At 41.2% G+C, this 26135-nt stretch overlaps 2 protein-coding genes across 3 annotated transcripts in view; one reads left to right on the top strand and one right to left on the bottom strand.

Annotated features, from left to right (window-relative positions):
• Window positions 1-17996, top strand: part of LOC133562985 (aldo-keto reductase family 1 member D1-like) — a 20807-nt gene extending 2811 nt beyond the window's left edge. The window contains exons 5-9 of the mRNA XM_061916853.1: window positions 1527-1649; window positions 4713-4822; window positions 10482-10647; window positions 15402-15484; window positions 15557-17996. Of these exons, the coding sequence (XP_061772837.1) occupies window positions 1527-1649; window positions 4713-4822; window positions 10482-10647; window positions 15402-15484; window positions 15557-15599 (525 nt within the window). The 3' untranslated portion in view covers window positions 15600-17996. The remainder of the gene's footprint in view (window positions 1-1526; window positions 1650-4712; window positions 4823-10481; window positions 10648-15401; window positions 15485-15556) is intronic.
• The window catches only part of fbln1 (fibulin 1), a 222697-nt gene that overhangs the window by 180718 nt on the left and 15844 nt on the right, over window positions 1-26135 (bottom strand). The gene's annotated exons all lie outside the window — the stretch shown is intronic.

Raw genomic sequence — 26135 nt, 5'->3', positions numbered from 1 at the left:
GTTGTTTTCAAATTACCATAAAGTATTTCAATGGTTGGAATCTGCAACCCGAATATCACTACAGAGCGCAGATTCCAATAATTTAGATTGCAGTAATCTACGTCACAGCAGCTCCAGGCAAACAAGGAACCGAGCAGGTCGGGCGGGGCTTGTTTCCAGAGCATTGATTGATTGAAACGTTTATTAGTAGATTGCACAGTACAATACATATTCCGTATAATTGACCACTAAATGGTAACAACCCACATGTTCATTTTATTGACATGAAAAGTACACACCAGCAACAATCTAGATATAGACTAAATCTAATTTATCAGTATATATAGTATATTGTACATATGTCAATATTACGTATATATGTTATATTTTATATCGCTATATTTAGTCTATTTATACCGGCATTGTCCTTTCCATCCTTACACTTTCCATCAGTCCATAACCGAGCTACTGTGTGGAACAATTTCCCTTGTGGATCATTAAAGGTTGTCTAAGTCTAAGTCTAAAATCCGACAATGTGATTTCCGGAGAAAACTGCTTAGTCCGCATTAATAGCGCTGATGAGTTAATTTGTGAAAAAAAAAAAATTGTAACGTGTTATTTTCACCACGACAGTTGAGGAGCACAACAAACATTTTAAAGCGCATGCAGAGGTAGGTAAAGCTGCTGGATGGTAAGCAAATGCAGGTATTGCCATCTTAACAATAATGAAGAAGAAGAAGAAGAAGAAGAAGAAGAAGAAGAAGAAGAAGAAGAAGAAGAAGAAGGAGAAGAAGAAGAAGAAGAAGAAAAAGAAGAAGAAAGTTAAAATAATGTTAAAAAACACTTTAATTGAGTAAACAACCTCAAAGGGCTCCAGTGTATTAAAAAAATAATAATAATTAAAAATAAAATAAAATAAAAATAAATACAAATAAAAACTAGAACAGCCTAATAGCTAGAACTAGTATGCATATATATATATATATATATATATATATATATATATATATATATATATATATATATATATATATATATAAAAAGGCTTTTTAAAAAGAAGGGTTTTAAGCCTTTTTTAAAAGCCTCCACAGTCTGTGGTGCCCTCAGGTGGTCAGGGAGAGCGTTCCACAGACGGCTGATTATTAAGCCCGGTCTCCCATTGTTCGTAGCTTTGCCCTCGGAGGTCGGAGGAAGTGTTGTGTGGAGGATTTGGGGGTGAGCAGTTCTTTGAGGTAGAAGGGGGCATTTCCATGGATTTCCATCGGGGAATTTTTGTATTCAATCCTGAGTAAAACAGGAAGCCAGTGAAGGGATTCGAGAATTGGTGAGATACGGTGATATTTCCAAAATTTCATCAGGATCCTAGCAGCCCTATTCTATAAATACTGCAGCTTCTGGATGTTGTTGCTGGGGATCCCCACAAGAAGTGCGTGGCTTGGGGCTTTTGTAGATGACGCCCTTAGAGTCTGCAGTTTCCAGTCGATCTGAATGAATTGTTGATGACTGTTTCCTCTCGATCCACGTTATGTTTCTATGGTGTCCTGCAGGCTTTGGAGGCGTGTGTCGACGCAGGTCTGGTCAAGTCTCTGGGAGTGTCCAACTTCAACCGCAGACAACTAGAGCTGCTTCTCAACAAACCAGGCCTGAAACACAAGCCCGTGTCCAACCAGGTAACTAACACTGCCGCGTACTCAAGGACTATTATGTAGCGTAGTCAGTGTTACACAGATAAGACCTTTTAGAGGAAGGTTCTGTGGTCAGATGAAACAAAAATGGAGCTGTTTGGCCACAATACCCAGAAATATGTTTGGAGGACTTTAATCCCAGGAACACCACACCTACCGTCAAGCATGGTGGTGGTAGTATTATGCTCTAGGCCTTTTTTGCTAAAAATGGAACTGCTGCTTTAAATGGGACAATGAAAAAAGGAGGATTACCTCTAAATTCTTCAGGACAAGCTAAAATCATCAGCCCGGAGGTTGGGTCTTGGGCACAGTTGGGTGTTCCAACAGGACAATGACCCCAAACACACCTCAAAAGTGGTAAAGGAATGGCTAAAGGAAATGGGCTCAAATGGCTCTTTGAATGCTGAAGGTTGCCGACCCCGGTCTTAGAAGATTGAGTTTGATCTTTTTACCAATCTATTCAACTTTTTTCCAATGTCAAAGAAACAAAAATGACATCACATGTATAAAGATAAGACCTTCTAGAGCATGGGTGTCAAACTCTGGCCCCCGTGTAATTTAATTTGGCCCTTGAGGCAATAATAAATTAACATTAGAGCTGGCCCTCCAGAATTATACAGTGGAGGTGCCGCTGTATCACCATATTCAACGCTAATTTTCATACTTGCCAACCCTCCCGATTTTTCCAGGAGAATCCCGAAATTCAGTGCCCCTCCCGAAAATCTCGCGGGTCAACCATTCTCCCGAATTTCCACCCGGGCAACAATATTAGGGGGTGCCTTAAAGGTACTGCTTTTAGCATCCTCTACAACAGGGGTGTCAAACTCAAATACAGAGTGGGCCAAAATTTGAAACGGAACAAAGCCGCGAGCCAAGGTTGAACAAATTAACCTTTTAATAGGGACCCAAACAAGTTTTGCATTAAATATTGAACAAGCAAGGCTTATACAACTTTAGTGACATGCAAAATCCAGTTTCAAATCATAATAATAATAATAATAATTAAAACAATATCAATGGCATATCAAATACAATTTTAAGAAAAATTTTATGCCTTTTTTTCTATTTGCAATCTTCTGAGGTAAATATCAAATTTTTTCCACAGGCTAATAATACATTTGAAAATAAAATAACAATAATGAATGAACCAAACATTCAAGCTTTGAAGTAGCAAGAGAAAATGCATGAATAAAACGTTAATTACAGGTCAGTTTGCTGGAAGTTTCCCGGAAGAGTTAGTGCTGCAAGGGGTTCTGGGTATTTGTTCTGTTGTGGATGTTCACCCGAAATGTGTTTGTCATTTTTCTTTGGTGTGGGTTCACCGTGTGGCGTATATTTGTAAAAGTGCTAAAGTTGTTTATACGGCCACCTTCAGTGTGACCTGTATGACTGTTGACCAAGTATGCCTTGCATTCCCTTGTGCGTGTGTGTGTGTGTGTGTGTGTGTGTGTGTGTGTGTGTGTGTGTGTGTGTGTGTGTGTGTGTGTGTGTGTGTGTGTAAAAGCCACAAATATTATGTGACACGCTGTTAGTATGGAGGAAAAGCGGACGTGACGACAGGTTGTAGAGAACGCTAAAGGCAGCGCCTCAAGTGCACGCCCCCAATATAGTTGTCCAGGTGGAAATCGGTAGAAATTCGGGAGAATGGTTGCCCTGGGAGATTTTCGGGAGGGGCACTGAACTTCGGGAGTCTACCGGGAAAATTAGGAGGGTTGGCAAGTATGAGTATTAGCGGTGAATGCGGCGTTACAGCGGCACCGACGCTGTATAACACCGGCGGGCCAGCTCTAATGTTAAATTGATATTGCCTCAAGGGCCAAATTAAATTACACGGCGGGTCAGATTTGGGCCGCGGGCCAGAGTTTGACAGCTATGCTATACAATCTGTCGTCAAGTCCGCTTTTCCTCCATACAAACAGCGTGCTGGCCCAGTCACGTAATATATGCGGCTTCTACACACACACACAAGTGAATGCGAGGCATACTTGGTCAACAGCCATACAGGTCACACTGAGGGTGGCCGTATAAACAACTTTAACACTGTTACACCACACTGTGAACCCACACCAAACAAAAATGACAAACACATTTCGGGAGAACATCCGCACCGTAGCACAACATAAACACAACAGAACAAATACCCAGAACGCCTTGCAGCACTAACTCTTCCGGGACGCAACAATATACACCCCCGCTACCAACAAAACTCGATTTTGCATGTCACTATAAAGTTATATAAGCCTTGCTTGTTCAATATTCAACGCAAAACTTGTTTGGGTCCCTATTAAAATCTTGGGACGGCGTGGCGCAGTGGGGAGAGTGGCCGTGCGCAACCCGAGCGTCCCTGGTTCAATTCCCACCTAGTACCAACCTCGGCACGTCCGTTGTGTCCTGAGCAAGACACTTCACCCTTGCTCCTGATGTGTGCTGGTTGGCGCCTTGCATGGCAGCTCCCTCCATCAGTGTGTGAATGTGTGTGTGAATGGGTAAATGTGGAAGTAGTGTCAAAGCGCTTTGAGTACCTTGAAGGTAGAAAAGCGCTATACAAGTACAACCCATTTATCATTTATTTAAGTGGTTCAACTTTGGCCCGCGGCTTTGTTCAGTTTAGAATTGTGGTCCACTCTGTATTTGAGTTTGACACCCCTGTTCTAGAGGAAAGTTGTGTGGTCAGATGAAACAAAAATGGAGCTTTTTGGCCACAATACCCAGCAGTATGTATGGAGGAGAAAAGGTGAGGCCTTTAATTACAGGAACACCATATCTACCGTCAAGCATGGTGGTGGTAGTATTATGCTCTGGGCCTGTTTTGCTGCCAATGGAACTGCTGCTTTACAGGGAGTAAATGGGACAATGAAAAAGGAGGATTACCTCCAAATTCTTCAGGACAAGTATGTGCTCCAATCACTACATCACAAAAAAAATAAGAGTTGTAGAAACGATCGGAATTTCAAGACAGCCATGACATCATGTTCTTTACAAGTGTATGTAAAATTTTGAGCAGAACTGTACATGGGAAAATATGTTACTTTGTGTTTTCTTGCTCAGGTGGAATGTCATCCGTATTTCACGCAGACCAAACTTTTGGACTATTGTCGTCAAAATGACATCGTCATTGTTGGCTATTGTCCCCTCGGCTCCTCCAGAGATGCATCCTGGTATGTGGAGAGACGTCTTATATTTTTGCCATTCAAAGAACTGCATTTCATATCATACCAATGCTTTGTGTTGCATAAAATTCAAGAAAATATTAAAGGGGAACATTATCACAATTTCAAAATGGTTAAAAACAATAAAAATCAGTTCCCAGTGGCTTGTTGTATTTTTTGAAGTTTTTTTCAAAATTTGACCCGGTCTCCGAATATCCCTAAAAAAAGCTTTAAAGTGCCTGATTTTCGCTATTTGCGATGCCACTATCCATTTCCCTGTGACGTCATACAGTGCTGCCAATGTAAACAAACAATGGCGAATAGCACAGCAAGATATAGCGACATTAGCTCGGATTCAGACTCGGATTTCAGCGGCTTAAGCGATTCAACAGATTACGCATGTATTGAAACGGATGGTTGGAGTATGAAAGTATTGAAGAAGAAACTGAAGCTATTGAGCGAATAGCTATTGACGCTATTCATAGCCATAGCATGGCCGAATAGCTGCGTTAGCATCGCCGGTAAAATGTGAGGACCAAACGATCAGTACTTTAGCATCTTGTGACAGTGGAGCAACTTAAATCCTTCGATTGGTAAGTGTTTGTTTCGCATTAAATGTGGGTGGAAGGAAACGTAATATAGTTACAAATGCATCTGCAGGTTATCCATACATCTCTGTGCCATGTCTGCTTTAGCACCGCCGGTAAATAGCATGTTAGCGTCGATTAGCGTAGCATGTTAGCATCGATTAACTGGCAGTCATGCCGCGACCAAATATGTCTGATTAGCAAATAAGTCAACATCAACAAAACTCACCTTTGTGATTTCGTTGAATTTATCGTTGCAAATGCATCTGCAGGTTATCCATACATCTCTGTGCCATGTCTGTCATCGCCGGTAAAATGTGGAGCCACTTTGGTACATTCAATGGGGGTCTGGCGGCAGACACTTTCGCATCTTCGGGCCAGTGGTGCAACTTGAATCCCTCCCTGTTAGTGTTGTTACACCCTCCGACAACACACCGACGAGGCATGATGTCTCCAAGGTTCCAAAAAATTGTCGAAAAAACGGAAAACAACAGAGCTGAGACCCAATGTTTACAATGGGTTGAAAATGAAAATGGAGGCTGTATTACCTCGGAGACGTCACATTCTGACGTCATCCCCTACAGAGCGATAAACAGAAAGCCGTTTAATTCGCCAAAATTCACCCATTTAGAGTTCGGAAATCGGTTAAAAAATATATGGTCTATTTTCTGCAACATCAAGGTATATATTGACACTTACATAGGTCTGGTGATAATGTTCCCCTTTAAGTTATTTAGTGTAGTGATGTCACTGCTTTGTTTTCCCGATATGATACTGATAGTGGAGCCTTGATTCTTGGCCAATAATAATATTAAAAAAAATACAAGGCTGATAGGATATCAGCATGAATCACAGTGCATATACTTTTATTGTTTTGGAGGATGGAATGTTAGAAAAAGGTTCCATTCAGTGAAACAATGGTGTTCATGAAAAACAACAACTTAACTAGATGAGGCGCGTGCGTACTTGCCAACCATCCCGGATTTTCCGGGAGACTCCCGAAATTCACCGCCTCTCCCGAAAACCTCCCGGGACAAATTTTCTCCCGACAATCTCCCGAAATTCAGTCGGAGCTGGAGGCCACGCTCCTTCAAGCTCCATGAGAACAAACTCAGCAATGTTGTGACCCTCTTAAACAGGACAATACTGCCATTTACTGGACATAGAATAGAATAGAATGTACTTTATTGATCCCTGGGGGATATTCAGCACCACAGTTCGCTCACAATAAACAATGATAATAATAAAGAATATAATATATATATTATATATACAATATATAATATATGAATTATATAAATATATTCTACATATATTCTACATTTAAGTGCAGTCAAGGAAGATATGCATTAGGGATTCTGTTCTGAAGCCCACAGTAAAGAGACGTAACTTCATCACGTCGCCTGGTTATTGACTCCAACCCAATGTATTACACCGTCGACGAGCAAAACGAAATGAATACGCTTGCAAGTTCCAAAACAAATAGAAACAAGAATTTAAATTTATCCAGGAGAGTTCGAAGCAGAAGGGGTATGATGCCTGTAAATTTTGTAGTACAGACTTCTCCATTGAACACGGTGAACGGATATACTCAGTCATGAACGGTCAGCGAAGCACAAAGCGTCCGCAGCATCGTTCACAATCCAGTATTATGGCCCACCTCGCAAAATGGAGACCCGATGGTGTAACTTATGCTAAGACAAAGATGGCTATGCTGATAGCTGGAAGCAACATCCCGTTCTCATTTGCGGATGTCTACAACAAATCCGTGAAGGTTATGTTCCCGGATTCGGAGATCGCTCGCCAATACGCAAATGGCAGAACAAAGGTTACTCAAATAGTGAAAGGTAAGTGTTGTTGGGTTTTTTTTAGTAATCAGCAAGCACAGTACAGCAAGTAGAACAACTGTGTTTTTATTACACATTGATTGATTGATTGATTACTGTGTATTTGATAGGTGCTGTCGGAAATTCAGCAATTTATTTTATTTATATATACAATAAAATAAATATAGGTAGAATTTACTGAAAGTCCAGTATTTCATTCATATATATATATATATATATATATATATATATATATATATATATGACATACTCACGTTGGTGAATTATACTACTCTCCTCTTAATCACGCCCCCCGCCCAACCACGCCTCCGCCCCAACCCCGACCACGCCCCAGAAATGGTATTACAGAATTCCTGAAATTTTGGGAAAACCGGGATTTTTTTCCAGTTTTTTGTCTTGATTAAGAGAAATGTTTTGACGCTGGAACGGTTGAAATCCGTAAAAAAAAATGTGGAAGGAGTAGTTGCCACAAAAAGGGGTTGAAATTGGTCTTTGGAAAAGCAGGATGTCTGGAAAATTCTGGAGTTTTATTTTACTTGGAAAAATCAAAGATTGAATTTCCAAAATGGTGTAATGTGTTTAAGGTGAAATGGTTTGAATCGGTTGAAAAATGTGGACATGATGGAAGTTTGATAAAATGGTCAATTCACTTTGAATGGGAAAAATTTCCCGGAAAACCAGGAATTCTGGGAAATCTGGGAATGTTTTCAAATTTTTCAAGGGAAATCCCGCGATTCCCGAATTGGCTGAACACTTTGAAGTTGGAAGAGTTTGAATCAGATGTTGTGGAACTTTGAAGAATGTCCCATTAATTTCAATGGGAATTTCCCCCAAAAATTGGGAATTTCAGGAAAAGCGGGATTTTTTTTTGACAATGGTAAACAACATGAATGGTCTGAATGAGTTGAAATGGTTGGTGTTGGAATGTTTCAAATCGATCAAGAAATGTTGAAGTAGTAACATGTTGAATTAAGAAATGCTATTTCGGAATTCTTGTAATGTCGTGAAAACCGGGAATTTGTCCAGTTCAAAAAACCATTTTGTTTTTGGTCTTGATTAAGAGGAATGTTTTGACAGTAGAACAGTTTAAAACTATTGAAACATTTGGAAAGAGTAGTCGCCAGAAAAAAGGATGGAAACAGGTCTTTGGAAAAGCAGGAATTCTGGAAAATTCTGGAATTTTTTTGAACTTGGAAAAATTATAGTTTGAATTTTCAGAATGGTGGAATGTGTTGAAGGTGGAATGGTTTGAATCGGTTGAAAAATGTAGAAATGGTGGAAGTTTGATAAAATGGTCAATTCATTTTGAATGGGAAAAATTTCCCAGAAAAACCTGGAATTCTGGGAAATCTGGGAATTTTTGGAATTCTTCAAGGGAAATCCCGCGATTCCCGAATAGGCTGAACACTTTGAAGTTAGAATGCTTTAAATCAGATGAAAAATTTGGCAGTTGTTGAACATTGAAGAATGTCCCATTAATTTCAATGGGAATTTCCACAAAAAAAATAGGGAATTTCGGGAAAAGCGCGATTTTTTTTGACAATGGTAATCAACATGAATAGTCTGAATGAGTTGAAATTGTTGGAGTTGGATTTTTTCAAATCAGTGGAGAAATGTTGAAGTGCTAACATGTTAAATTGAGAAATTGTATTACGGAATTCCTGGAATTTCGGGAAAAAAAAAAAAGTTTTTGTCTCGATTAAAAGGAATGTTTTGACAGTGGAACAGTTTAAATCTGTTGAAAAATGTGGAAGGAGTAATCGCCAGAATAAAAGGGTGGAAACAGGTCTTTGGAAAAGCAGGAATTCTGGAAAATTCTGGAATTTTTTTTAACTTGGAAAAATCATAGTTTGAATTTCCAGAATGGTAGAATGTGTTGAAGGTGGAATGCTTTGAATCGGTTGAAAAATGTGGAAATGGTGGAAGTTTGATAAAATGGTCAATTCACTTTGAATGGGAAAAATTTCCCGGAAAACCAGGAATTCTGGGAAATCTGGGAATGTTTTGAATCCTTCAAGGGAACCCGCGATTCCTGAATAGGGTGAACACTTTGAAGTTGGAATGCTTTAAATCAGATGAAAAATTTGGCAGTTGTTGAACTTTGAAGAATGTCCCATTGATTTCAAAGGGAATTTCCAAAAAAAAATGGGAATTTCGGGAAAAGCATGATTTTTTGGACAATGGTAATCAATATGAAGGCTCTGAATGAGTTGAAATGGTTGGTGTTGGAATTTTTCAAATCAGTGGAGAAATGTTGAAGTAGTAACATGTTAAATTGAGAAATGTTATTACGGAATTCCTGTAGTTTCGGGAAAATCAAAAAACAATTTAGTTTTTTGTCTCGATTAAGAGGAATGTTTTGACAGTGGAACAGTTGAAATCTGTTGAAAAATGTGGAAGGAGTAGTCGCCAGAATAAAAGGGTGGAAACAGATCTTTGGAAAAGCAGGAATTCTGGAAAATTCTGGAATTTTTTTGAACTTGGAAACATTATAGTTTGAATTTCCAGAATGGTAGAATATGTTGAAGGTGGAATGCTTTGAATCGGTTGAAAAGGGTGGAAATGGTGGAAATTTGATGAAATGTTCAATTCACTTTCAATAGGAAAAAATTCCCGGAAAACCTGGACTTCTGGGAAATCTGGGAATTTTTGGAATTCTTCAAGGGAAATCCCGCGATTCCCGAATAGGCTGAACACTTTGAAGTTGGAATGCCTTAAATCAGATGAAAAATTTGGCAGTTGTTGAACTTTGAAGAATGTCCCATTGATTTCAATGGGAATTTCCCCAAAAATTGGGAATTTCAGGAAAAGCAGGATTTTTTTTCACAATGGTAATCAACATGAAGGCTCTGCATGAGGTGAAATGGTTGGTGTTGGAATTTTTCAAATCAGTCGAGAAATAATGAAGTAGTAACATGTTGAAATGAGAAATGGTATTATGGAATTCTGGGAAAACCGGTAATTTTTCCCATTTCAAAAAACAACTTAGTTGTTTGTCCTGCTGCTCACTGCTCCCCTCACCTCCCAGGGTGATGGGTCAAATGCAGAGAATAATTTCACCACACCTAATCATTGGTATTTTACCTAACTTGGCTCCTTACTGCTATGAGAGCATTGGTTTGGTTTCTCCTGGGTTATGCGTTAACTTTGTGGTCCAAAAAAGACACTTTCTTTTCCACTTTCTCATGCATTCCAGATTATGACTACATTTTGGATGTAACGTTTCCCTTTTAGGGTAAATGTCAAGTGTCCTCCCATGCTGGAGGACGAGCTGCTGCTGTCCATCGGCAGGAAGTACGGCAAGAGCAGCGCTCAGGTGGCGCTGCGCTTCAACGCTCAGAGAGGAGTGGCGGTCATTCCTAAAAGCTTCAGTCCGCAGAGGATCCAACACAACTTCCAGGTTTGTATGTGGACCATTTTTGGCCTAGCTGACCTACTCCGTGGTTAGAGTGTCCGCCCTGAGATGGGGAGGTTGTGAGTTCAAACCCCGGCCGAGTCACACCAAAGACTATAAAAACTGGACCCGTTGCCTCCCTGCTTGGAACTCAGCATCAAGGGTTGGAATTGGCGGTTATATCACCAAAAATGATTGCCGGCGCAGTCACCGCTGCTGCTCACTGCTCCCCTCCACCTTGGGTGACCGGTGCAATGGACGTCGAGTGGATCTGGCATAATAGTGTGAGAGTCCAGTTCATAGTGGATCTAATATAATAGTGTGAGAGTCCAGTCCATAGTGGATCTAACATAATAGTGTGAGTCCAGTCCATAGTGGATCTAACATAATAGTGTGAGTCCAGTCCATAGTGGATCTAACATAATAGTGTGAGTCCAGTCCATAGTGGATCTAACATAATAAGGTGAGAATCCAGTCTATAGTGGATCTAACATAATAGTGAGAGTCCAGTCCATAGTGGATCTAACATAATAGTGAGAGTCAAGTCCATAGTGGATCTAACATAATAGTGTGAGTCCAGTCCATAGTGGATCTAACATAATAAGGTGAGAATCCAGTCTATAGTGGATCTAACATAATAGTGAGAGTCCAATCCATAGTGGATCTAACATAATAGTGAGAGTCCAGTCCATAGTGGATCTAACATAATAGTGTGAGTCCAGTCCATAGTGGATCTAACATAATAAGGTGAGAATCCAGTCTATAGTGGATCTAACATAATAGTGAGAGTCCAATCCATAGTGGATCTAACATAATAGTGAGAGTCAAGTCCATAGTGGATCTAACATAATAGTGTGAGTCCAGTCCATAGTGGATCTAACATAATAGTGTGAGTCCAGTCCATAGTGGATCCAACATAATAGTGACAGTCCATAGTGGTTTTAACATAATAGTGTGAGAGTCGAGTCCATAGTGGATCTAACATAATAGTGAGATAATCCAGTCCGTATTGGATTAAACATAATACCGTATTTACTTGAAATGCCGCTGAGGCGCTAATTAATTTAAAACCTCTTGTCACTCCTGCGCTTACCAAAGGCATGCGGTAAAAGTAAGCATGCGCTAATTATGTTAAAACCTTTTCTCCCTGCGGCACTTACCAAAGGTATGCAGTAAAAATTTGAGTGTGATGTAAGCTTGGACCTTAAATCCTACTGAATAGTTCTTAATCTTCTTCCCTGTATGCGTTTTCAAATTCCCCTCTTGAAATCAGCCTCCTTCATTTTGAAAATGATGACAGGGGAAGTGTCACTCGTGACGTCACGAGTTTGACCTGGCGGTAATGCTAAGCGTGCGCTAATTATTTTGGGAAGCGAGTTTGACCCGGCAGTAATTCAAGGCAGGCGCTTACTATATGCCCGGCGGAAATTCAAGAAAATACGGTACTCTAAGAGTTCAGCCCATAGTGGATCCAACATAATAGTGTGAGAGTATGGACTGGACTCTCACACTGTTATGTTAAATCCACTATGGACTGGACTCTCACTATTATGTTAGATCCACTATGGACTGTACTCACACAATATCATGCTAGATCCACTATGGACTGGACTCTCACTATTGTGTTAAATCCACTGTGGACTGGACCTTCACAATATTATGCTAGATCCACTATGGACTGGACTCTCACTATTATGTTAAATCCACTACGGACTGGACTCTCACTATTATGTTGGATCCACTATGGACTGAATTCTCACACTATGTTAGATCCACTATGGACTGTACTCGCACAATATCATGCTAGATCCACTATGGACTGGACTCTCACTATTATGTTAAATCCACTGTGGACTGGACTCTCACAATATTATGCTAGATCCACTATGAACTGGACTCTCACTATTATGTTAAATCCACTATGGACTGGACTCCCACACTATTATGCTAGATCCACTACAGACTGGACTCTCACAATATAATGCTAGAATCACTATGTACTGGACTCTCACACTATTTTGTTAAATCCACAATGGACTGGACTCTCACACTATTATGTTGGATCCGCTATGGACTGGACTCTCACACTATGATGTTAAATCCACTATGGACTGGACTCTCACTATTATGTTAGATCCACTATAGACTGGACTCTCACTATTATGTTAGATCCACTATGCACTGTACTCACACTATTATGTTAGATCGACTATGGACTGGACGCTCACTATTATGTTAGATCCACTATGGACTGGACTCTCACTATTATGCTAGATCAACTATGGACTGGACTCTCACTATTATGTTAGATCGACTATGGACTGGACTCTCACTATTATGTTTGATCCACTATGGACTGGACTCTCACTATTATGTTAGAACCACTATGGACTGGACTCTCACAATATTATGCTAGATCACCTAGGCACTGGATTCCCACTATTATGTTAAATCAACTATGGACTGGACTCCCACACTATTATGCTAGATCCACTATGGACTGGACTCTCACTATTATGTTAAATCAACTATGGACTGGACTCCCACACTATTATGCTAGATCCACTATGGACTGCACTCTCACAATATTATGTTAGAGCCACTATGGACAGGACTCTCACACTATTATGTTAAATCCACTATGGACTGGACTCTCACTATTATGTTAAATCCACTATGGACTGAATTCTCACACTATTATGTTAGATCCACTCTGGACTGGACTCTCACTATTATGCTAGATCCACTATGGACTGGACGCTCACTATTATGTTAAATCAACTATGGACTGGACTCCCACACTATAATGCTAGATCCACTATGGACTGGACTCTCACTATTATGTTAAATCCACTATGGACTGAATTCTCACACTATTATGTTGGATCCACTATGGACTGGACTCTCACAATATTATGCTAGATCCACTATGGACTGGACTCTCACTATTATGTTAAATCAACTATGGACTGGACTCCCACACTATTATGCTAGATCCACTATAGACTGGACTTTCACAATATTATGTTAAATCCAGTATGGACTGGACTCTCACTATTACGTTAGATCCACTATGGACTGGACTCTCACACTATTACGTTAAATCCACTATGGACTGGACTCTCACACTATTATGTTAAATCCACTATGGACTGGACTCTCACACTATTATGTTAAATCCACTATGGACTGGACTCTCACTACTATGTTAAATCCACTATTGACTGGACTCTCACTATTATGTTAAATCCACTATGGACTGGACTCTCACTATTATGTTAGATCCGCCATGGACTGGACTCTCACTATTATGTTAGATCCACTGTGGACTGGACTATCTCTATTATGTTAGATCCACTATGGACTGGACTCTCACTATAATGTTAGATCCACTATGGACTGGACTCTCACTATTATGTTAGATCCACTATGGACTGGACTCTCATTATTATGTTAGATCCACTATAGACTGGAGTCTCACTATTATGTTAGATCCACTATGGACTGGACTCTCACAATATTATGCTAGATCACCTATGCACTGGACTCTCACTATTATGTTAAATCAACTGTGGACTGGACTCCCACACTATTATGCGAGATCCACTGTGGACTGGACTCTCACAATATTATGCTAGATCCACTATGGACTGGACTCTCACACTACTATGTTAGATTCTCTATGGACTGGACTCTCACAATATTATGCTACATCCACTATGGACTGGACTCTCACAAAATTATGCTACATCCACTGTGGACTGGACTCTCACTATTATGTTAAATCCACTATGGACTGGACTCTTACAATATTATGTTAGATCCACAATGGACTGGACTCTCACTATTATGTTAGATCCACTATGGACTGGACTCTCACTATTATTTTAGATCAACTATGGACTAGACTCTCACACTATTATGTTAGATCCACTCTGGACTGGACTCTCACACTATTATGTTAAATCCACTATGGACTGGACTCTCACACTAATATGTTAGATCCACTATGGACTGGACTCTCACTATTATTTTAGATCAACTATGGACTGGACTCTCACACTATTATGTTAGATCCACTCTGGACTGGACTCTCACACTATTATGTTAGATCCACTATGGACTGGACTCTCACACTAATATGTTATATCCACTATGGACTGGACTCTCACTATTATTTTAGATCCACTATGGACTGGACTCTCACACTATTATGTTAGATCCACTATGGACTGGACTCTCACACTATTATGTTAAATCAACTATGGACTGGACTCTCACACTATTATGTTAAAACCACTATGGACTGGACTCTCGCTATTATGTTAAATCCACTATGGACTGGATTCTCACACTATTATGTTAAATCCACTATGGACTGGACTCCCACACTATAATGCTAGATCCACAATGTACTGGACTCTCACAATATTATGATAGATCCACTCTGGACTGGACTCTCACACTATTATGTTAGATCCACTATGGACTGGACTCTCACACTATTACGTTAAATCCACTATGGACTGGACTCTCACTATTCTGTTAGTTCCACTATGGACTGGACTCTCACACTATTACGTTAAATCCACTATGGACTGGACTCTCGCTATTATGTTAGATCCACTATGGACTGGACTCTCACTATTCTGTTAGTTCCACTATGGACTGGACTCTCACACTATTATGTTAAATCCACTATGGAGTGGACTCTCACTATTATGTTAAATCCACTAGTAATACTTCTCCCACCGCGACAGATATTCGACTTTTCACTCGCCGAGGACGAAATGCGGGCCATCGAGGGTCTGAACAAGAACATTCGCTTTGTGGAGCTCCTCATGTAAGTTGACAGTCTTTTTTCCGACGTGATGCATCTACCTCTGTGGCTTCACCTGCATTTGTCATGACACAGGTGGAGCGACCATCCGGAATATCCCTTTCACGATGAATTTTAATAGTGACACCTTTTGTGGAAACAGGAAAATGAGAGAAGAAAATGGACTCCGAGTGGCGCCACGCTATAGTGACACAACATTAGGTACACCTACACCTGTATCAAGACTCAAAATATTGCATCGTCACACATTTGTGATTTCGCTCTGTCATTTGGGCTGTGCGGGTGTACCCAATGAAGTGACCTGCGAGTGTATGTATATTATAATCACCACTAGAGGTCGCCAGATGTGGTGTGCAGGTGTACCCAATGAAGTGACCTGCGAGTGTATGTATGTTATAATCACCACTAGAGGTCGCCAGATATGCTGTGCAGGTGTACCCAATGAAGTGACCTGCGAGTGTATGTAAATTATAATCACCACTAGAGGTCGCCAGATGTGCTGTGCAGGTGTACCCAATGAAGTGACCTGCGAGTGTATGTTTTTTATAATCACCACCAGAGGTCGCCAGATGTGCTGTGCGGGTGTACCCAATGAAGTGACCTGCGAGTGTATGTATGTTATAATCACCACTAGAGGTCGCCAGATGTGCTGTGCGGGTGTACCCAATGAAGTGACCTGCGAGTGTATGTTTGTTATAATCACCACCAGAGGTCGCCAGATGACAGCAAATGCAGCCTCAATTAACTTGTTTATATGGCATTTTTAGTTGGACTAAACTAGGACTAAACCAGTCTCTGACCTCCAAGGTGTTCTAATTTTAAAACAAAGGAAACTTAATCTTTTACAGAGTATAAACCTATCCCCGCTTTAAAATCTATCTTCCTGAGAGCAGTGGACATTTTGTCAGAGATTAAAGGCCTACTGAAACCCACTACTACCGACCACGCAGTCTGATAGTTTATATATCAATGATGAAATATTAACATTGCAACACATGCCAATACGGCCTTTTCCATCCATCCATCCATCATCTTCCGCTTATCCGAGGTCGGGTCGCGGGGGCAACAGCCTAAACAGGGAAACCCAGACTTCCCTCTCCCCAGCCACTTCGTCTAGCTCTTCCCGGGGGATCCCGAGGCGTTCCCAGGCCTTTTTAGTTTACTAAATTGCTATTTGAAATTTCCCGCGCAGTTTCTTGTTGAAAACGTCGCGGAATGATGACGCGTGCGCGTGACGTCACGGACTGTTAGGAAATATAAGCCCTGCACACACACACAGCTAAAAGTAGTCTGCTTTAACCGCATAATTATACAGTATTCTAGACATCTGTGTCACTGAATCTTTTGCAATTTGTTCAATTAATAATATAGAAGTCAAAGTAAAAAGATGGAGTTGGGAAGCTTTTAGCCTTTAGCCACCCAAACACACGGTGATTCCTTGTTTAAAATTCCCAGAGGTGAAGCTTCACTATGGATCAGAGCGGTCAAGCGAACACGGTTCCCGAACGGCAGGTTTCGGTGAGAAAATTGTGGTAAAAAGTCGCCTCAGCTGAACTTGCGCCGTCCATGCAGCTGCCGTCGACTTCCCTCAGAGACTGCCGTCAAGACACCCGTGGACACACCCCTCCGACTATCAGGTACTATTTAATCTCTCTAAAACACTAGCAACACAATAGAAAGATAAGGGATTTCACAGAATTATCCTAGTAAATGTGTCTAAAAACATCTGAATCCGTCCCAGTGCAATCACCTTTTTTTTTTACTTAATTTTTTATTTTTATTTTTTTCTAGTCCTTCGTTATCAATATCATCATCCGCAAATCTTTCTTCCTCGCTCAAATTAATGGGGAAATTGTTGTTTTCTCGCTCCGAATAGCTCTTTTTGTTGGAGGCTCCCATCATAAACAATGTGAGGACGTGAGGAGCATACACACTTGTGATGTCATCGTCTGCGACTTCCGGTAAAGGCAAGGCTTTTTTATCATCACCAAAAGTTGCAAACTTTATCGTCGATGTTCTCTACTAAATCCTTTCAGCAAAAATATGGTAATATCGCGAAATGATCAAGTATGACACATAGAATGGACTTGCTATCCCTGTTTAAATAAGAAAATATCATTTCAGTAGGCCTTTAATTCTGTTATGCAGGACATACCCTTGCCTTGGTGTGGGATCTGAGCCCAGGATGTCGTTGTGGCTTTTGCAGCCCTTTGAGACATAAATAAACATTGACTGATTGATTGATACAGTCGCGATCAAAAGTGTACATACACTTGTAAAGAACATAATGTCATGGCTGTCTTGAGTTTCCAATCATTTCTACAACTCTTATATTTTTGTGATAGAGTGATTGGAGCACATAGTTGTTGGTCACAAAAAACATTAATTAAGTTAGCTTCTTTTATGAATTTAGTATGAGTCTACTGAAAATGTGAGAAAATGTGCTGGATCAAAAGTATACATACAGCAATGTTAATATTTGCTTACGTGTCCCTTGGCAAGTTTCACTGCAATAAGGCGCTTTTGGTAGCCATCCGCAAGCTTCTGCTTGAATTTTTGACCACAAAATTGGTGCAGTTCATCTAAATGTGTTGGTTTTCTGCCAGAAAAAGGAGGTTTACCTCCAAATTCTTCAGGACAGGCTAAAATCATCAGCACGGAGGTTGGGTCTTGGGCGCAGTTGGGTGTTCCAACGGGACAATGACCCCAAAAACACGCCATTTCATTTAGCTGAAATGCACCAATTTTGTCAAGAAGAGTGGTCAAAATTTCACGCAGAAGCTTGTGGATGGCTACCAAAAGCGCCGTATTGCAGTTAAACTTGCCAAGGGACATAGATTAGAATTTTTGACCACTCCTCTTGACAAAATTGGTTCAGTTCAGCTAAATGGGTTGGTTTTCTGACATGGACTTGTTTCTTCAGCATTGTCCACACGTTTAAGTCAGGACTTTGGGAAGGCCATTCTAAAACCTTCATTCTAGCCTGATTTAGCCATTCCTTTACCACTTTTGACGTGTGTTTGGGGTCATTGTCCTGTTGGAACACCCAACTGCGCCCAAGACCCAACCTCCGGGCTGATGATTTTAGCTTGTCCTGAAGAATTTGGAGGAAATCCTCCTTTTTTCATTGTCCCATTTACTCTCTGTAAAGCACCAGTTCCATTAGCAGCAAAACAGGCACCGAGCATAATACTACCACCATTATGCTTGACTGTATGTAGGTATGGTTTACAGCATGGGTGTCAAACTCTGGCCCGCCGTGTAATTTCACTTGGCCCTTGAGGCAATATCAAATTAACATTAGAGTTGGCCCGCCACTGTAACACCGCATTCACCACTAATACTCTTACTTACCAACCCTCCCGATTTTCCCGGGAGACTCTCGAAGTTCAGTGCCCCTTCCGAATTTCATCCGGGACAACAATATTTGGGGTGGGCTTTAAAGCCACTGCCTTTGGCGCTCTCTACAACCTGTCTCCACGTCCGCTTCTCCTCCATACAAACAGTCACATAATATTTGCGGCTTATACACACTCACAAGTGAATGCAACGCATACTTGGTCAACAGCCGTACAGGTCACACTGAGGGTGGCCGTATAAACAATTTTAACATTGTTACAAATATGCGCCACACTGTGAACCCACACCAAACATTTTGGGAGAACATCTGCACCGTGACACAACATAAACACAACAGAACAAATACCCAGAACGCCTTGCAGCACTAACTCTTCTGGTACGCTACAATATACACCCCCCGCTATCACCAAAACCCGTCCACCTCAACCCCACCACCGAAAAGAGGCATTCAATTTTTATTTAAATTCTATTTGATATGCCATTGATATTTTTTAATTAATATTGTTATTTGAAACTGGATTTTGCATGTCACTATAAAGTTATATAAGTCTTGCTTGTTCAATATTCAATGCAAAACTTGTTTGGGTCCCTATTAAAAGGTTAATTCGTTCAATCTCGGCCCGCGGCTTTGTTCAGTTTTAAATTTTGGCCCACTCTGTATTTGAGTTTGACACCCCTGGTTTACAGGATTAAAGGCCTCACCTTTTCTCCTCGAAACATATTGCTGAGTATTGTGGCCAAGCAGCTCCATTTGTTTCATCTGACCACAGAACTTTCCTCTAGAAGGTCTTATCTTTGTCCATGTGGTGTCATTTGTGTTAATTTGTCATTGGAAAAAAGGTGAAAAGATTGAACCGAATACTCTAAGCCAGGGGTTGGCAACTTTCAGTATACAAAGAGACATATGAGCCCATTTCCCCCCAAATAAAACCCCCTGAGAGCCGCAAAACTCTCTTCGATTCCTAAAATGGCGATAACATCACATATAGTCTCGTTACACTTGTGCTATAGAGTTTATCTTTTGCTGCCAATGGAACTGGTGTTTTACAGAGAGTAAATGGGACAATGAAAAAGGAGGATTACCTCCAAATTCTTTAGGACAAGCTAAAATCCTCAGCCCGGAGGTTGGTTCTTGGAAACTAAAGACAGCCATGACATTATGTTCTTTACAAGTGTATGTAAACTTTTGATCGCGACTGTATTTAACATACAGGCAATGTTTTAATTAACATTTTAACTTTATTAAACAGTCAAACAAGTGTAAAAAAGGGATATAATGAAACTAAAAGTTAAATATTTCACCCTTTGGTAAACATTAGAGATGCGCGGATATGCAATTATATCATCCGCAACCGCATCACTAAAGTCGTTATCCACCCGCCTTCCACCCGAACCAACATTTTAGCAACACCGCAACCGCCCGCCACCCGCCTGTTGTTATACAGCAGAGGTCGCCGGTTTTTACCACTCATAGATCTAATTTTACTCGTTTTAAAGAGAATAGAAGATAATGAGAGCCGCTAACATTCCTGCGACTGTTTGCTGGTGCTTACTCAAGTAACGAGATTATGAGCGTGCTATGGAACTATTGCCTTTGACACTTTCAACAACATGTACAAACTATTTGCCAGTCCAGCAACATGTTGTGTGCAGCTTCCACAGTTCCACGTACAAGATTGAAAGGCAATACTGGGTGACACAGGGTACACTGATGGTTGTGATATAAACAATTTTAACACTCTTACTAATATGCGCCACGCTGTGAAGCCACACCAAACAAGAATGACAAACACATTTCGAGAGAACATCCTCACAGTAACACAACATAAACGCAACACAACAAATACCCAGAATCCTTTGCATACATGAATCTCCCGACTATGTTATACACCCCGCTAGCACCAAACCCCGCCCACCTTACCAACGCACAAGGGATGGGGGGGGGGGTTTGCTTTGGTGCTAGCGGGGTGTATAATATAGTCAGGAAGACTCATGGATGCAAAGGATTCTGGGTATTTGTTGTGTTGGGTTTATGTTGTGTTACTGTGAGGATGTTCTCCCGAAATGTGTTTGTCATTCTTGTTTGGTGTGGCTTCACAGCGTGGCGCATATTAGTAAGAGTGTTAAAATTGTTTATATCACAACCATCAGTGTACTCTGTGTCACCCAGTATGCCTCTCAGTCGTGTACGTGTGTCTGCGGAAGCTGCATACAACATGTTACTGGACTGGCATGCAGTTCATACATGTTGTAGAAGGTGTTAAAAGCAATGGTCTTATAGCACGCCCTAATTCTTGTTAACTGGGTGACCACCAGATAGATAGATAGTACTTTATTGATTCCTTCAGGAGAGTTCCTTTAGGAAAATTAAAATTCCAGCAGCAGTGTACAGAGTTGAGATCAATTTAAATAAAAGTAAAAAGTAAATAATGGGGGTTTAAATGGAAACAAAATAGAGAAATATTACAATAAGAATAAAAACTAAAAAGCAACAATGGGAATAAAAATATAACAGTAAAATAAGAATATAACAAGACAAAGTAGGCAGTAGTGACCATGTTATGAAAACGTATTGCACTGTTATTGTTTTGCATCCCCTGTCATCCTAGTACCCCCCGCCCCCCGCCCCAGAGAGGAGTTGTACAGTCTAATGGCGTGTGGGACAAAGGAGTTTTTGAGTCTATTAGTCCTGCACTTGGGATGAAGCAGTCTAGCACTGAACAGGCTCCTCTGGCTACTGATAACGCTATGCAGAGGGTGACTGGCATCATCCAGGATGCTCACTAGTTTGTCAACAGTCCTCTTCTCTGCCACCGTCACCAGTGTGTCCAGTTTCATTCCCATTGTAGAACCGGCCCGCCTGATCAGTTTCTCAAGTCTGGAGCTGTCCTTCTTAGATGTACTGCCCCCCCAGCACACTACCATGTAGAACAGAACACTGGCAACCACAGACGTGTAGTACATCCACAGGAGTTTTTTGCAGATGTTGAAGGAGTGCAGTCTCCTGAGGAAGTACAGCCTGCTCTGTCCTTTCTTGTACTGATGGTCCGTGTTGACAGTCCAGTCCAGCTTATTGTCCACCCAAACCCCGAGGTACTTGAATGAGTCCACGGTCTGTACCTCAACTCCCTCGATCACAATAGGTTGTGACCGTGGACTCGACCTCCCAAAGTCAATGACCAGCTCCTTTGTCTTTGATGGATTGAGACCAGCAGATATTCGTGAGAATGTTTACAGCTCCTGTTGTTTCTTTACTTTGTGACACGGGTCAAAATAGCCCTTTGAGTGGTAAAGGTTGCCGATCCCTGAAGCATGTATATCAAATAATTCCGAATGGTTCAACCGCCACCCGCCCAAATCTATTTAAAATCTGATTTTTCGTCATGTCACCCGCCTGACCCGCGGTTTATCCGCGGACTCCGCGGCTAAGACTGCAAACCGCGCATCTCAAGTAAACATTACCTCGTAGGCTTGGCTTTTAAAGGTATGTTAGCATCTGCTTAGTATATTTATTTGTCTATTCCATTACAGTAGTAATTTGTTTTTTCCGTTATTAACGGTCTAATAAAAACCAAACCGTATGAAAACCGAACAAATTTTTCCAATAAGAAATAATGTCAATCAAATGAATCTCTTCCAGACACCAAAAATATAAATAAAACATTGACAAAATGCTGCCACATGAATGGTTTTTGAAGTAATACCTTGGTGACATAAAAAAATAAAACCCCATGTAAAAAAATAAAAACATTTACCTTTTGATATCAATATAAAGCAGTTTGGCTAATGAAGATGAAGTCTAATAAACAATCTGTTCTTCTCCAACACCGCTTCCTTGTGGTTCAGTGCAACAGTTTGGCCCACCAAAATAAATGAGTGTCAACTCTCACATCGAATACACAATCTTCACAGCCAGCGTTCAATTCGACGACCGACAAGCTCGTATTGATGTTATTCCAACACTGATACAGTTTGCAGTTCATCCATCCATCCATCTTCAACTGATTATCCGGAATGGGGTGGCGGGGACAACAGCTCCAGCAGAGACCCCCAGACTTCCCTCTCCAGAGCAACATTAGCAACTTCCTCCTGGGGGATCCCAAAGCGTTCCCAGGCCAAGGACCCCATCTGGTCCTTGGCCTGGCGAGAGGTATCCTCCCATTGGGACGTGCAACGAGGACCTCATGAGGCATCAGCACGAGATGCCCGAACCACCTAAGCTGGTTCCTTTCCAAGTGAAGGAGCAGCGGCTCTATTCCGAGTCTTTCTCGGGTGACTGAACTTTTCACCCTATCTCTAAGGGATATGCCAGCCACCCTTCAGAGAAAATTCATTTCGGCCGCTTGTATCCGCGATCTGACTCTTCCGGTCATGACCCACATTTCATGACCACAGGTGAGAGTAGGAATGTAGATAGCTGGGTAGACCGAGAGCTTTGCCTTCTGGCTCAGCTCTTGGTATGTGGGCTTGTATAAAGCCTTATGGAGTTAAACGCCCCTGCCTTACATAGTTCCGGGGTCACCCTTGGGCAAGGTGTAGCACCCGAATGCCCCCCTCAGGGTTATGATACACCCATGAAAGAGTCTAAGTAATTTCCAATTTCGTTGTTCTTTGAACCTGTTCATTGCAATAATGACAATACAACTATTCTATTATAAGTAAAGATGCGTTACCCGGAGTTCTCCGGAGCTAGGATAGGATTGGTCTTTATTGTCATTGCACAAGTACAAAAAAACTTGTACTTGTTCAAGATTAGACAAACAAACAGTGTACTAGGTTACAGAACAAGAACGCTGATGGATGGCCATAAGGCGCCCTGTAAAAGATGGGAAAAAGGTAAACGCTGGGAAAGGATGAGTAAAAAAAATACAATCTAGACTGGGCTTCTAAGGGGGCAATGTCTGGAGTAGGAAAAAACCTCCATAGCAAAGCACATATACATATTACAACATACATCTCGAGATATCTAGCAACAGAGGGAAGGTAGTTCAAGGTCATGGTGGTAGGTCGCAGCTCTCAGGCGCTGACCATCCATTCATCGCCCCTATGGGATTTGCGTCAAGGGCGTTGGGTTCGGGGGGTGGGGGGGTGTATGTGTGGCGTATATTTTTGTGGATGTGTGTGTGTATAAGCCCGTAGTGTGTCTCTGTTCCGCGGCCTTGATTTATTGCAAGTCGCTAAAATATATATATATACCTTTTTACCTTTTAAATTCCTTCCTCTTCTTTCCTGACAACTTAAATCATTGTTCAAGTAAATTCATTTGTATTTATTGCATGACGACAACCATGCAACCAGAAATCTATGTGAAACCTTTCAATCCGGTTTCAGAGCAAATCACTCCACGGAGACAGCCCTCGCAAAAATGACTAATGATCTATTGCTAACGATGGATTCTGATGCGTCATCTATGTTGCTGCTCCTCGAACTTAGCGCTGCTTTCGATACTGTCGATCATAATATTTTATTAGAACGTATCAAAACACGAATTGGTATGTCAGACTTAGCCCTGTCTTGGTTTAACTCTTATCTTACTGATAGGATGCAGTGTGTCTCCCATAACAATGTGACCTCGGACTACGTTAAGGTAACGTGTGGAGTTCCCCAGGGTTCGGTCCTTGGCCCTGCACTCTTCAGCATCTACATGCTGCCGCTAGGTGACATCATACGCAAATACGGTGTTAGCTTTCACTGTTATGCTGATGACACCCAAATCTACATGCCCCTAAAGCTGACCAACACGCCGGATTGTAGTCAGCTGGAGGCGTGTCTTAATGAAATTAAACAATGGATGTCCGCTAACTTTTTGCAACTCAACGCCAAAAAAACGGAAATGCTGATTATCGGTCCTGCTAGACACCGAACTCTATTTAATAATACAACTCTAACATTTGACAACCAAACAATTAAACAAGGCGACACGGTAAAGAATCTGGGTATTATCTTCGACCCAACTCTCTCCTTTGAGGCACACATTAAAAGCGTTACTAAAACGGCCTTCTTTCATCTCCGTAATATCGCTAAAATTCGCTCCATTCTGTCCACTAAAGACGCTGAGATCATTATCCATGCGTTTGTTACGTCTCGCCTCGACTACTGTAACGTATTATTTTCGGGTCTCCCCATGTCTAGCATTAAAAGATTACAGTTGGTACAAAATGCGGCTGCTAGACTTTTGACAAGAACAAGAAAGTTTGATCACATTACGCCTGTACTGGCTCACCTGCACTGGCTTCCTGTGCACTTAAGATGTGACTTTAAGGTTTTACTACTTACGTATAAAATACTACACGGTCTAGCTCCATCCTATCTTGCCGATTGTATTGTACCATATGTCCCGGCAAGAAATCTGCGTTCAAAGGACTCCGGCTTGTTAGTGATTCCCAAAGCCCAAAAAAAGTCTGCGGGCTATAGAGTTTTCCGTTCGGGCTCCAGTACTCTGGAATGCCCTCCCGGTAACAGTTCGAGATGCCACCTCAGTAGAAGCATTTAAGTCTCACCTTAAAACTCATTTGTATACTCTAGCCTTTAAATAGACTCCCTTTTTAGACCAGTTGATCTGCTGTTTCTTTTCTTTTTCTTCTATGTCCCACTCTCCCCTGTGGAGGGGGTCCGGTCCGATCCGGTGGCCATGTACTGCTTGCCTGTGTATCGGCTGGGGACATCTCTGCGCTGCTGATCCGCCTCCGCTTGGTATGGTTTCCTGCTGGCTCCGCTGTGAACGGGACTTTCGCTGCTGTGTTGGATCCGCTTTGGACTGGACTCTCGCGACTGTGTTGGATCCATTGTGGATTGAACTTTCACAGTATCATGTTAGACCCGCTCGACATCCATTGCTTTCCTCCTCTCTAAGGTTCTCATAGTCATTATTGTCACCGACGTCCCACTGGGTCATTATTGTCACCGATGTCCCACTGGGTGTGAGTTTTCCTTGCCCTTATGTGGGCCTACCGAGGATGTCGTGGTGGTTTGTGCAGCCCTTTGAGACACTAGTGATTTAGGGCTATATAAGTAAACATTGATTGATTGATTGATATTTGTTTGAAAATCCTAAAATTATTTTTAAGGTTGTATTTTTTCTCAAAAATTGTCTTTCTGAAATAAATGAATTTATTTAAACAATTAAAAGAATTTATTTACACAAGTGAAGACCAAGTCTTTAAAATATTTTATTGGATTTTTTAAATTCTATTTGAGTTTTGTCTCTCTTAGAATTAAAAATCTCGAGCAAAGCAAAACCAGCTTGCTAGTAAATAAATAAAGTTAAAAAAAATTGAGGTAGCTCACTGGTAAG

Source organism: Nerophis ophidion, linkage group LG12, assembly GCF_033978795.1.
Source record: "Nerophis ophidion isolate RoL-2023_Sa linkage group LG12, RoL_Noph_v1.0, whole genome shotgun sequence".
NCBI lineage: Eukaryota > Metazoa > Chordata > Actinopteri > Syngnathiformes > Syngnathidae > Nerophis > Nerophis ophidion.
Note: the sequence above shows the minus strand (reverse complement) of the source record. Positions and strands in the feature narration are given on the sequence as shown.